At 43.7% G+C, this 13326-nt stretch overlaps 1 protein-coding gene across 2 annotated transcripts in view; it reads right to left on the minus strand.

Moving 5' to 3' along the window:
• HNRNPD (heterogeneous nuclear ribonucleoprotein D) overlaps window positions 1-12867 on the minus strand; it is a 15917-nt gene extending 3050 nt beyond the window's left edge. Inside the window, exons 1-6 of one of the 2 annotated variants that reach the window (XR_016440850.1) lie at window positions 12513-12867; window positions 5958-6126; window positions 5138-5299; window positions 3520-3651; window positions 1560-1659; window positions 1328-1474 (exon numbers count right to left, since the gene is read on the minus strand). Coding sequence is in view for 1 of the 2 variants with exons in the window: in XM_090036923.1 (XP_089893049.1) it covers window positions 1328-1474; window positions 1560-1659; window positions 3520-3651; window positions 5138-5299; window positions 5958-6126; window positions 12513-12709 (907 nt within the window). In the remaining variant the exon portion in view is untranslated. The remainder of the gene's footprint in view (window positions 1-1327; window positions 1475-1559; window positions 1660-3519; window positions 3652-5137; window positions 5300-5957; window positions 6127-12512) is intronic. The other variant, XM_090036923.1, reaches the window with a different exon arrangement.
• Window positions 12868-13326: the final 459 nt, after the last annotated feature.

Here is a 13326-nt window from a genome sequence, read left to right on the forward strand (position 1 = left end):
CCTTCAACTGCTCTCAAAAGCACATTCATAGCCAGTACAGAGAAATACAACATGCAAACAACCCTACTGATAAGCAGATTGTTGTACGCTAGATTAAACTGTAACTTTGTGCTGGTCCTTCAAAAAAGTATATTTCACTACAAATGCACATCTGGAGAAAACTGAAAACCATGTGGCCTTGGGACAGACTTTAAAACCTCCAAACCATTTTTAAAAAGCCCTATTCTGCCACCAAGGAATCCAAGGGGAACAAAATTTTAAAGCTTCAATGAGCAGTGTTCAAGTTCCTAGGGTAGAACTTGTTCCTCGTGAGAAGACTAGCATATTGCAACCCTGAGCCTATTGGGTAGCAGATGGACTTGAGGCTGCAAAGGCAGGGTGAATCTTGAGCCCACAGAACTAAATCTTGGTAACCTTAACCATCTCATCAATTAACAGGCCACATGGACTTGAGTCTTCAGCACATTTTACACAGCTGGTGTAAGAAGACAAGACAACACATTTGTTTTAGGGAAGTAAAAAGGTTTTTGTTTTAATTATCCATTTAACCTCCTCTAAGTATATCAGTTAAGTGGCAAACCAACAGCATAGCATCTCATCTCAGACAGCTCCTGCTGGGAGCTACAGGCACTATAGTGGAAGGGAATACCTGTGAAGGAAAAGCTAATTGCTCAGTTGCCAAGTCATTGGGTCACCTGCTGTTTTCCTCTTTAACCTCAGTGTCTGGGTACTAGTTCCCCTCACCCCTCTACCTCCCCTCCTGCCTGCCCTGCTGGGGCACTGTGTGGCTTCCCTTCACCCATTTCCCTGCCAGACTGAGCCCCACTGCCTGCTAAAATGGTAACTAGTAAGCTAACAGGTTATCACTGGACTTTTCAGTTAAACGATTTATCCTTTAAACCTTTCACATAGCATCTGTAAACAAGTTAGCTTCATCCAAACACTAAAATAACTGCTGGATAATACACACAGCTGTTAAAGCCTCTACCAAGACCCAAGGTCCAATATGATCCCAATGAGGGACAAAAGAGCTACCTGCATTTAAATAGGCTATATCTGACAGCCAGATAGTGCATGTCAGAAGTGCATGTCAGCACCACTTTATGCTCTACTGCTGTTGACAAAAATCTGTATGTCAACACTACTTGAGATGAGCCCAAAAACATAGGGTTGGTGTATAACAGAAGTAGGCGAGATAGAAATTAAAAGTTTTTGGCTGCATACTCAAGGTATTTTAAATTCTTTAGCATGCTCAGAGCTATATGCCCTCCCTGCTCACAACAGAAGTTTAAAAGCAGAAGTCGGATAACACAATTTTAGTACTTACTGCTATAATCACCGTATCCATAGTAGTTGTTGTAACCAGTGTAGTCATATCCTCCATAGCCACCATACCCTTGACTATTGTAGCCATAGCTGCCATACCCCTGATTCCAGTAGTTGCTATATCCCTGGTTCCAGTTTTGACTGGGGCCTGCAGCACAAGTTACTAAATGTGAGAATATTGAAACACTCATCTCATGCTAAAACAAGTAGGTCGAAGTTAAGCATGAACTTACCACCACCTCTCCCGCGAGCTCGTCCAACAAATCCACCTCTACTTCCCCACTGCTGCTGCTGCTGATATTGTTCCTTTGACATGGCTACTTTTATTTCGCACTAAAAAGAAAGGAAAGGAAAGTCAGAGCCAGAATCTATTAATGAGAAGAAAAAAAGTCTTTAACAATTTTAAGCAACCAATGAGTTATTAAGAAAAAAAAAATATGAGATGAGTGGAGAATTTAGAGTCAACTGTACCGAATAAAAATCCAATGCTTCTGCAACCTAAACAGTGGATCTATACATTTGCAGAAGGAAAAAACAGTGATATCACTTTCGCTAGGTGACAACAACTCTCAAAGAATTGTCTCCATTTCATTCTTCATCTGAATTTCAAGCCTGAGAATAGGGGCAGGCAATTATATTGGGCGGAGAGCAATTTACTGAGTTTTGACAAGCCATCAAGGGCCTCATGACAGACAGCCCATGCCATTGCCCCAACCCTGCCAGAGGGCCCCCAGCTGCCAGGGCTACCAGGCTGGGGACTGGAGTCTGCAACCACTTGAGCCTGGGCTGCTGTATGGGAGAGGCAGCGGCTGCTGCATCATAGTAGTATAAAGCCCAGCTCCCCACTCCCCACAGGCAGCATGGCCAGGCTTGGGCTCTGCAGCCCGGCACATGGAATCTGGTGCAGCAGGGCGGGGGGGGGGGGAGAAGGAAGCTTATTACCATCACTAGGAGCTCTGCACCACCATGGTGAGGTGCCCCCAGCCTGCCTGGCAGCAGCCAAGGGCACAACCACATGCCATTGCTGCAAAGCAGCCAGGGGGTGCTTCACCAGGGTGGAAAAAGGGCTCATGTTGGCTGTAATGAGCTTTCCCATGCCATCGTGCTACTGCAGGTCCCACCTACCAATCTGCAGAGACACCCCTGCCCCAATCCCTCTGTCCTTCACTATGTGGGCTTCAACTCCTACCCCGACTCACCTATGGGAGCTGTTCTCAGGCTGTGGGCTGGCCATGCACATATGTATGTATGCATATAGGTACCCCCTGCTGATCACCCTTCTCTCAGTCCCACAAGCCCCTTGCAGGCTGGAATTCTGCCAACCTGCATGGGGAAACCCACCATTTTCTGTTTTTCCTCCTTTAAAGGAGAAAATCCAGGTTTTAATTGCTTTTTTTTTTGTAGCAAGTGGAAAACCCAGATTCCCAATCATCAATAAATCACACAAGTGACAGAGCTTCTGAACTACAGCAGTTTAGCATCCAATTAAATAAATTTTTATGTCACTTCAGTACCGTTCTAATAACCATTTAAGAACATGAGGGTGAAAATTTTATCCCGAAGAAAGCATCCCATGTCCGTGAACAATTAAGCCAAGATGCAAGTATGTGATAGCAGTTGGCCAGCATAAAGCAATGCAAACCATTCCAGAAGTGCAGATAAAGCTTAGGTGATACCCAGAGTAAGGAGGGCAAGCAAGGTTGCAGAGAAGAAATTTTAAGGGAATTCTTGATGGAACTGTAACCTCTGAAAGATGCAGGAACTTGCAAGAAAGGAAGTGAGAGCTTGAAGTCTCACATATGTTTAGCAGGGAAAAATGGTGCACTGAGCCCTGCCAGTGGGAATCCTGGGCCATGGGAAAACATGTTGTTGCAAAGCCCCTGAAAGAAGGAGGATGACTATTGTGTTTGAGGCCAGGAACTTAACAAGGAAGACAGAAAAGTGAAGGAGTTAGAATCCTGCGTCCACGGGGAAAAAAAGAGAGGTACCTAAAACACACGTCATGATTCCTAGAACATTTTTTGCCTCTATAGCAACATGGCCAAAAGGTGCCTCACCATGGCTAGCCTACACACCGTCTCAGGACTACTCCCTAAATTAAAGCAACTATTTATGACATTCACATATAGAAAATTATCTGGTCCGTTACTTTAAGCAGTTGTAGGACTCCTTAACTAAGAAGTTTCAGCATACCTTACTGAGCCCAACATTGTGGTATTTCTTTTCCATTATTTTCTTTACTGGTTCTTCCTCCTTAAAAGTAATAAAGCAGAATCCACGCCTTTTATTGGTTTTGTTGTCCATGGGGAGCTCTATAGATTCCACCTGGTGGTAAAAACAAAACCCCCCCTCAGTTTATTTGAACAACTCTGTACATCAAATAATCACATTTACTTTCACGAAACTCACACAAGCTAACCAGCTTGCCAAGTAAGACATTTCCATGGCTAGGTGTACATTTATACCACTACATGTACTATAGCCCTGGAGTCCGAAACAAAGAAGTGAGCTCTGACAGTCTGCCACCTTCCAGAGGGTGGCTGCATGGGCAGTGGCCAAGGCCGTCCTCAAACTTGTCCCTGTTACCCCCTTCCTCCCCAACTGGAGGGGAAGATGAAGAATAATGGAAGAGCAGAGCCACTGTAAGATGCTGGGGGAGCAAGGGACCCCCCCAAACCTTAGCACTACATGCAACTCTATAAACATTAGAAATGGGATAACAAAAAACATAGCACCACAGAGAAATTCCTATTTTTGAAAGAAATATTTCAGTCACACAAAGGGTGGGATGCATATCTGTACATATGCTTTTTGTAGCACTACAAATTACATCCATCCATCTATGGCCTACATATACTTTAGACGTTTTTGCGGTCATCAAAAGAAACTGTGTGTTATGCAATCTTTTGCTTATGTTCAGATACAACTTACTAAAATCTACCCAATACATAAGTCACAAAAGGGAATTTCCTTCACCATACTTATCAGTTTTTTGGAGTAAGGATTCAGATTCATAGGAAAGCATTACAGCACATCAAACCACTAGTTAAGAAAGAAGCATCTATCTTCCTTCATAAGAGTACCTGAATAAATACAGTACCCAAAGAATGTTTATATTGCACCTGAAACTTACTTCCAACTTGACCTTAATCTTGTTGGAACAATTACAGATGTCAAAAGTTTCATGTTTTTAGGAAGTCTACTTAGCTACTTTTGCTACAGTGAAGTTGTAATTTTCAGCATCTTGATATTTTTATTAACCATATTTCTAAACCCATGTTACAAGAGCAATTTTACAATATTCACTAAATAAGCATACCTAGTTACAAGATGTCTCTTCAACCAAATTACAAGTCCAAATTTTAGTGAGGACAATTATGGTCAGTGGTATATTGCAAACTGAACTGTTTTTAACCAAGTTATAGCATGATCACTTGGTAGCCAGGTTCCCTTACAATTTTATTTATTGCACTGATAATAATTGAAAGCTTCCATTTCCCAGGCTACTGTAAAAGTCGATAGCTACAAACCAGCGTTAGAAATGTTACAGGAACTTAGATTGGCCAATACTATATTTACCATGTATTAAAAGACAGAAGGAGTATTTTTTCTCCCTTGAATTATTTCAGAGAAGCGAGCAAGAGAATGAGGCCAATTTAAAAATAATTCAGCTACTATGACTAGGTCCCTGTCAGGCAAATATTAGCCTCAATAATTTAGAAACGCACATGAAGAGTGCCACTGACAAAATTTTAAATTTCAAGGCCAACAACCCTTAAAAAGGAAGTAGATTAAATCAACTGTTACCTACCTCCCCAAAACCTCCGAAATACTCCCTTATTTTCTCCTCAGGTGTGTCTGGAGATAGGCCACCAACAAAAATCTTTTTAACAGGTTCTTTCGTTTTCATGGCTTTAGCTCTTTTAGGATCAATCACTTTTCCATTCAGTTTGTGTTCTTTCTGGTCCATCACCTATGAAAAGTTGAAGTTCAAAAAAAAAAAAATGTTGGTTTCAGCCACAATTCAAAACTAGATTTTTTAGGCATCATCACTATTTTTACCGCAGGAGCATAGCCTTACAGTAAGGCATAATTATGGAGTACATTTTTTGAGTGGGGTAACTTACTGTGCAAAGCCAAACAGAAGATATGCAATAGGAAAAAAGGTCTGTATTGTATATTTCTTCCCAGGAAGCTCCTAAGAATCACAATGGCTCTAAACCACATAAGATAATTAAAAGGACCTATTTTAAAAATAACACTCTAAAGAAAGTTAAAAAAACCCAAAACAAACCATAGAAGAAAATCTGTTGATATATCACCACCTATGTAGTTCATGTAAGGATCAAATGTCCTTAGTAAGCAATTCAGGCTAAAATAACAGATATCCAAGATATTTTTGTATAATTGCTACAATTACTTTAGCATTTAAGGATGACATGCTGTGATACAGCACCTTTCAAACAAACCTGAAACATTACTTCCAAAAATACTGCTCCCTGCATTTGAGTTCTATAGGTCATCCAAAAAGTTGAGGGGAGGGGCAGACAAAAAAACAACCCCCCCCCCACACACATCTCAAAGTTGTATCTTTCTATAGCTCTTGTAGACAAAAAATGTGAATACTCCACCTTATCTACACTTTCAGATTCTTTAAACAGTACAAAGCCAAAACCTCTCGATCGCCCTGTGATAGGATCCAACTTCAGAGTGCAGTCTACGACTTCACCAAATTTTGAGAAGTAGTCTTTCAGATCTTTCTTTGTAGTGTCCCAGCTAAGGCCTCCAATGAACATTTTTCTGTGAAGACAAAGAATGTTTATATGTTAGAACTGGCCAAGTATAGGACAAATAAGAAAAATGAGCTTTTGGTATCAACTGAAGAACTTTCTAAGGCATTCTATATTTCTATTGGAACATTTCAAGAAACTATGCCATACAAACAGATATACCCCAAACAGTCAATGTAGAGGTGACAATTCACACTTGCGTCTCACTAATTTATTTTGCCAGTCCTGAAAATCTAAAAATAAGAAGGAATATTTCTGGTCTCATACATTCCTATGAATGAAGATCCTTCCTACAGGCCAAATTCTGTTTGATTTAACTTGTGTCATGAGTGGGTCTGCACAAGATAAATTGAGCTGTCATCTTCACCCAAAATATTTTTCAGAGTAGATGGCCACCACAAAAAGAGATTACACATCAATGCGTAAATACCAATTCATGGTTTTGCCACGGGAATAGGAAGCATTGGAAAATGAGTCTAAAGTACTCATACCAAGAGTAATGATGATAACTTTTTAAATCATGTACTGGGATTAAGCAATGGACATGCCCCATCCACCTCAAAAAACCCAAACAAACAATAAGTTGCAAATCCAACCTTTTTCCAGTAAGTGATCCTGCAAATTAATGCGGGAATCTTCAACCAGGTTTGATTTTTATATTAATTATAAATATGAAGATAAATTAGGAGTCAAAAATCAAGTCACTCACCCAACACAAGGTACTGAGAAAAAGGTACCAAAGTCAAATATCCTGGCTCCTAAAAAGGAAGCATTACTTTATACTTTGTATCAAATTTAAGTTACCCTGGGAACAGAATCTTCCTAAAGCTACTGTACAAGTCTTCCTCATACCTACTCAAGGAAAAATTCATTTTAAAAGAGTTCTCTGAAGTTCTGGCATAAAAAAGGGTAAGAGAGACCTTGCCAAATTGGAGGATTGGACCAAAAGAAATCTCATGAGGTTCAACAAGGACAAGTGCAAAGTCCTGCACTTAGGATGGAAAAATCCCATGAACAAGTACATGGCCAACTGGCTAAGCAGCAGCTCTGCAGAAGAGGACCTGGGGGTTACAGTGGACAATAAACTGAATATGAGTCAGTGTGTCCTTGTTGCAAAGAACACTAGTATCATACTGGGTTGCATTAGTAGGAGTGTTGAAAGAAGACTGAGGGAAGTGATTATTCCCCTTCATTCCACACTGGTGAGGCCACATCTAGAGTCCTGTGACCAGCTTTGGGCCCCCCACTACAGAAGAGATGTAGACAAATTGGAGAGTCCAACAGAGGGCAAAAATGCTTAGAGGGCTGCAATACACAACTGAAGACAGGCTGAAGGAACAAGGTTTATTTAGTCTGGAGAAGAAAAGGACTGGTTGGGGTGGGGGCGTTAATAACAGCCTTCGACTATATCTGAAGGGCGATTCCAAAGAGGATGGAACTAGACTGTTTTCAGTGGTGGCAGATAACAGAAAAAGGAGCAATGGGCTCAAGTTACAGCACTGAAAGTGTAAGTTGAATATTAGGAAAAAAAACTCTCACTAGGAGGGTGATAAAGCAGTGGGTTACTTAGAGGTGGTGGAATCTCCATCCTTGGAGGCTTTTAAAACCTGGCTAGACAAAGCCTTGGCTGCGATGATCTAGTTGGGGCTGGTCCTGCAGGGGGTTAGATTAGATGACCTCCTGAGGTCTGTTCAACCCCTGATTTTCTATGATTTTAAAACCTCATCCACAAGAAAGTTATCCTTAACCAAGTAGGCATTCATCAGCAGAAATACAGGAGTGAGAACTTTAATTAAAAATCCCAAACCAAGTGAAAAAATAATCACAAGTCAAAATTTAAGTTGAATTTTTAAAGGAAAAAAATATGGTTTTAAATATTGCTCTCTGTTTTCAGCTTTATAAAAGCTACTGCAGAACAGGAAGGCTTTCAAGACAGACCTGTAGCACTGAAATAACCTTCATCCACTGATCCTCTCCCCTGCTCTAAGCACCGAGTCTTCCCTCCATATCCTAACACCCCAATGCATTTTAGATTAGGAAATTGTAACTTAACTGAAAACCCCGAGCTATGGTTTGGTGACCCTGTAGACCATATTCAGCCCTCAAACCATGTTATCTGGACTACAGTTCTTTTTACAGGCCCAGAAATTTGGTGGCAGGAGAGTAGTGGCAGCATTAATTGCTAGGGGTGTGCACATATATCAGTTGCCCATTGGATCAGCACCAATAAGGGGGAAGTGACATTATCAGCCATCAGCTTTTTTTGGGGCATTGTAGCCAATGTCTATCGATAATTATGCCTTTTGGCCAGGGCCCCTGGATGCCCATGTTCCCTCACAAATTGGCAGGTTTCTCCTTACAGCAGTCTCATCTGCAAGGGGTCCTAGTCGGGGCTGCTGGGAGCGAGCAGGGCAGAGCAAGCTACGTTCTTCATATTGCCTGGCACGCATGCAGCCAAGAATACAGCCAGGCAGCATAGACAACAGCTCCCAGCAGTAAGTCTATGGAGGGGAAGGGGAGTTGGGGCGGGGGGGTAAGATTGAGACCCCCTACAGTAGGAGGCTGCCAGGCACCCTCTGACCACCTGGCTGCAGTGAGGGTGACAATTTGTGCACTCAGCTGCTGGGCAGGCAGGAGGCAATGCAGCTGGAGCAGGGTTCCCAGGGCAAAGGCAACAGGACAGAGATCCCCAAGCCCATAGTGGGTAGCTTGCATCCACCCTCCTCCCACTGGGCTCTGCTCCATTTCAAAGCGTCCCTGCACTTAAAAAAGGTGGCAACAGCTCTTGAACTAAAGCTCATTTGGTGAGCTTTAATTCAAAACACCCCCGCTGCCATTTTTAAGGGTCAGGACACCAATAAAGTGATGCAGGAGGCTGCTGAAGTACAGCCAAAAGAAAAAAAAAGTTTGTCAGTACTTTAAAATGCCTTGCATCATTACTAATTATCAGTTATTGGATTGACATCAGCCAATATGGTTGCTTAAGAATCAGCTACCAGTACTGGCTAAAAAAAAAGTCTTTATCGGTGCACATCTATTAATTGCTGTTCCCTTGCTGCCAAGTTTCTAGACCTATAAGGAGCCCTACAGGCAAATGACGCAGTCTGCTGTAGCAGATCATACTGGCATGTGGAGCTGGGCCAGTGCACTAGATTACACCCACAGACCAACCTCACACCCATAGGGCTTGAAGGTGGAACACCACTGCTTTAAGAGAAAAATACATTACTTCCATTTCACAATACTGGAGACTGCCAACATCAATGACTCCACCACCATGAATCCTGACAATGTGTTGTGTACAAAAGGTGTTAAACAAGGTCCTGGCAACTATACTAGAAGCATAAAGTCAGGAAGCACTTAATTTGAAAAGATCAAGAAATTCAGTATTTTTAGAATGTACACTTATTTTCCTTAAGATACTTTAGAACCACTTGGTTTCAATGGCTAGTTGGAGAGACTTTAAAGAAATATAGCATACCTATTGGCAAATCAGTGACGAATTCAAGTTAAATTTAACTTAATAACCACAGGTAAAATCATGCTTGTGATGTAAGTTTGATTAAGCTTTTACTGCTATGAAGAGAGTCAGCAGTGGTGTGTTTTTTAATTTATATTCGAAGCTTTAGCTTGCTTCATAACAAGCATTGTCTGATGTCTTCAGAAAATTAAGAGCCGACTTTACAGGACATGCTTAAGTTAGGCAGTTATCCAAGACAACTTTTCTCACAACAAATTCACTAAGACATGTATTTTTCAGGGGAATTTAAAATAAAAAGTGAATTTTGAAAGAACCTAATTTCATTGGACTCAAAACTGGAAAAATGAAACCAACATTAAAAAGAGTCAGCAGCACAGCATGATACCCTTTAGCAACACCAAGTTGGGACTTTATCTTTCCCTTTTATATTTGTAGAAAAACAATGATATGTTGTGTTCCAAAAAAGTCTTCCTACACTGTAGTTACATCATCACAGATTATAAAAAATGATGCTACATGTAGGATTAAGCACATAAATGACAGCATCCAATACACAAATTTTATAGTTTCGCAGTCAATCCTATTAGATTCAGATTTAAGCACTAATCATCAAGAATTGTTCAGGGGATTTATGGCTGACAGTAGCCTAAACCACTCAGATGTCACCCCCACTCCACTCTTCTGAATGTCCTATCATCAAAGGCTTTGATCGTTTAGAATTAAAAATAATTTAACCCTTCTTCTTGCCATGGACTTGTCAACTCACAAGGAAGAGGGAAGAATTTGGACAATTAGAGAATTAATAAAAGTAACTGATCAAAATTAAAATTTTTAACCAGGCATTAGGATTGTTTTTTGTTTTTTTTAAATATACTTAACACTGTGCAGTCATCTTCACTACCTATAAGCACAGTTGCTGAAGCGTCTAAACAAATCCGAACTGAAGAGCCAACAACAACCATAAAGTTAAGCTAGCAAACAGTCCACAGTATTACAGGGAACCAGTCTAAAACAGTAACATGGCAAATCTAAAACAGTAACAGCAGAATGGAAGTTCACAGCTCAGGGATACATCTCAATAATACCTCCTACTGCTGGAAATGGGCACACTGTAGTAGCACACAGTAATACAGCTCCAAAACTAAAGGCTACTGTAGTTTTCTGAGTTTACATCAGCTCCAGTAAATTGTACTTGTCAGACCATCCAAAGCCACTAATGTCTCCAAACTGCACTGTCTGACTATCCCAAACTCCTAAATAGAAGCACCCAGATTTTCAAAGTCGCTGAGCAGTCATCACTAAGTAAGAACTACCCAGAAGTCAAAACTCTGGAAGTCAGGTAAGTTACTGCCTATCAAACAGAATATAATGGAATGTCTACATTAGCCACATTTTCTTCTTCCTAATTTGTGCATTGCTAACCTATTTCTAATCCTATTCTCAATATAAGAGAAATTAAAAATGTCAAGTTTAAGCACTTTTGAATAGTATTTTAAAGGTATTTAACTTAGAAGTCTGTAGGCTAAGCTTTTTGGAACAGCTAGTGGGGATTTAGATACACTGTCTTTCAAAGATACAGAAAAATAATGTGTAAGAAGAACAACAGGTAAAAGCTCAATTTATATTAAAATGCAAGCCCCACAAAATAAATTTGGACTCAAAGTAAACAAGGTGCATTCAGACTCATGCACCATAAACCACCAGTAGGGTGCTGCAAAGAACTTGTGAACAACTGTTTATACAGCAGGAGAAAGATTCCATCACACCGTTTTGGCTGGGTTGTCAGCAAAGCTAACAAGTAGTAAATTCTTGTTTTGGTCAACAAAATAAAGCAGAAGCAAATGAAAAGAGTGCAGTAGCATTAAGCTTAACAAAAATAAAACAGTTAACACAAAAGCAAAACTGCAAAGAGCCATTTCATCCTGAGAAGGAAGAGAATCAGAGACTATTACTAGTAATTTTGCTGTTGGCCTTATTTTCTGATTGAAGTTTCTGGAACCTTACTACTGTTACAGGAAACAATAAAGCTTTAAAAGAACCCAGCCCTTTTGGAGCAGATTCCCTTTACCATTAAAAGGAGTCCTAACAAGCTGTGTAAAAGCCAGACTTTGAAGTAGTAGCAACCTGAGCAAAGAACTTTCCTGACATGGGACCAAAAGCAGTTGCTGGCACACTGAAGTCCACCTGAGAGCAAGATACATTAACACCACACCATTGGCCGGAAAACTAAAGGGATGCCGGTAAACTGGAGTCCAGTACAGCTGCTAAGCAGACTTCCCTGGAATCCAGGTCCTGACCTAGGTCCCAGGCTGTCAGCTGCAAACTAGCCCCACCCCAAAGGTCCGCTCTACAACAGCAGGTTCCAGGAACTTTCTCGCCACTACAGGAGCAGCAACTAAGGACAACCCAGGCCTTCCCCCTACCCAACAAGGCTCCCACCACCATACGCTGGGAAAAAAAGCGGCTGCTACCTGCAACATGCCACTGTTTACTACGCAGAGTCTCCCTCTGCCACAGGACCACTTAGACAACCCCCCAGCACCGGCAGCTCGGGAGGGTCCCCCTAAGGCACGGCCTAAAATGACAAGCCGGGCCCGGCTAACACCACCCCCGCCCTGTCTAAACAGGCTGCCCCCGCGCTCCCCACCTTCACTGCAGCTCAGGCAGCCGCCTCCACACGGGCAACAAACCCGAGCCTTTGGGGGGGGGGGGGGGAAATGAGGGGAGCGCGCGTAGAAAGGCATCTCCAAAAGAGCGGGCGGGGGGTACCCGGCCCCGCTACGGGCACGGCAGGAAGTGGTTCGGTGGGCGCGGGAAAAGGGGAGCTAGGGCAGGTGCTGGAGGAGGAGCGCCGCCGGGGTGACAGAAGGAACAGGGTATCACACACGGGCACAGACACCCAGCCCCGCGCTCACCCTTCGTCCTCCTCGTTCTTGCTCGCGTCAATCTTGGCTCCTTCCGACTCGATCCCGCCGCCGCCACCACCGCCGCCGCCCTCCGCGCTGCCCGCGCCAGCCCCCGCCGCCCCCTCCGGCTGCTCCGCCTGCTCCGAGCCACCCCCAGCCCCGGCTCCAGCCGCCGCCGAGTCCGGCCCGAACTGCTGTTCCGCCATGGCGGCGCCGAGACGCGCCGGGCCCGAGCCCGAGCCCGGACGCCCGCTCCCGCCTGCCGGCCACTAGCGTCGCCAAGCTCCCGAACCGCCTCCGAGCCGCTTTAATGGCGCCGCCGCGGACCCAACCTAAAATGGCGGGCGGAAGGAACGCCGCGGGAGTCACGTGACCCCGGGGTCCGCTCGCAGAGCGGCCTCCACCGCCACCCCCTCCCGTGAGCCGCCGGGCTCGGGGACCATAAAGAGAGCCGGCGTCGGAGGTAGAGCGGCAGCAGGTTCATAGAGAGGAATGGGAAGAGCGTCTCCCTCCTCCGCGGGAAAACACAGGCACCCCCACCCAGTGGCCCTGGGTCACGTGATGGCGCGGGCTGCAGGCGCGGCCTCTGGTCTGTCGTAGGCGGTGGGCAGATACGGCCCCCCACGGTCTGGTGCCAAGGCCGAAAGGCCCCGGGGCAGCGCGCGCTGCTCTGGCGCAGCTCTGTGGTCTGTGCAATAAAAGCTCCCGCCCCAAACAAGTCTTGCTCTTCCGCGCCCAGGGGCAGCTGCGCGCAGAGCTGGGGCTCACCGGCCCCTGGGTTCGTCTTGCCCCCTCTCCATGTGTACCTGTAGGGCCTAGAGAG

This window comes from Crocodylus siamensis, chromosome 2 (genome assembly GCF_052110815.1).
Source record: "Crocodylus siamensis isolate JL-2025a chromosome 2, ASM5211081v1, whole genome shotgun sequence".
NCBI classification, from domain to species: Eukaryota; Metazoa; Chordata; order Crocodylia; family Crocodylidae; genus Crocodylus; species Crocodylus siamensis.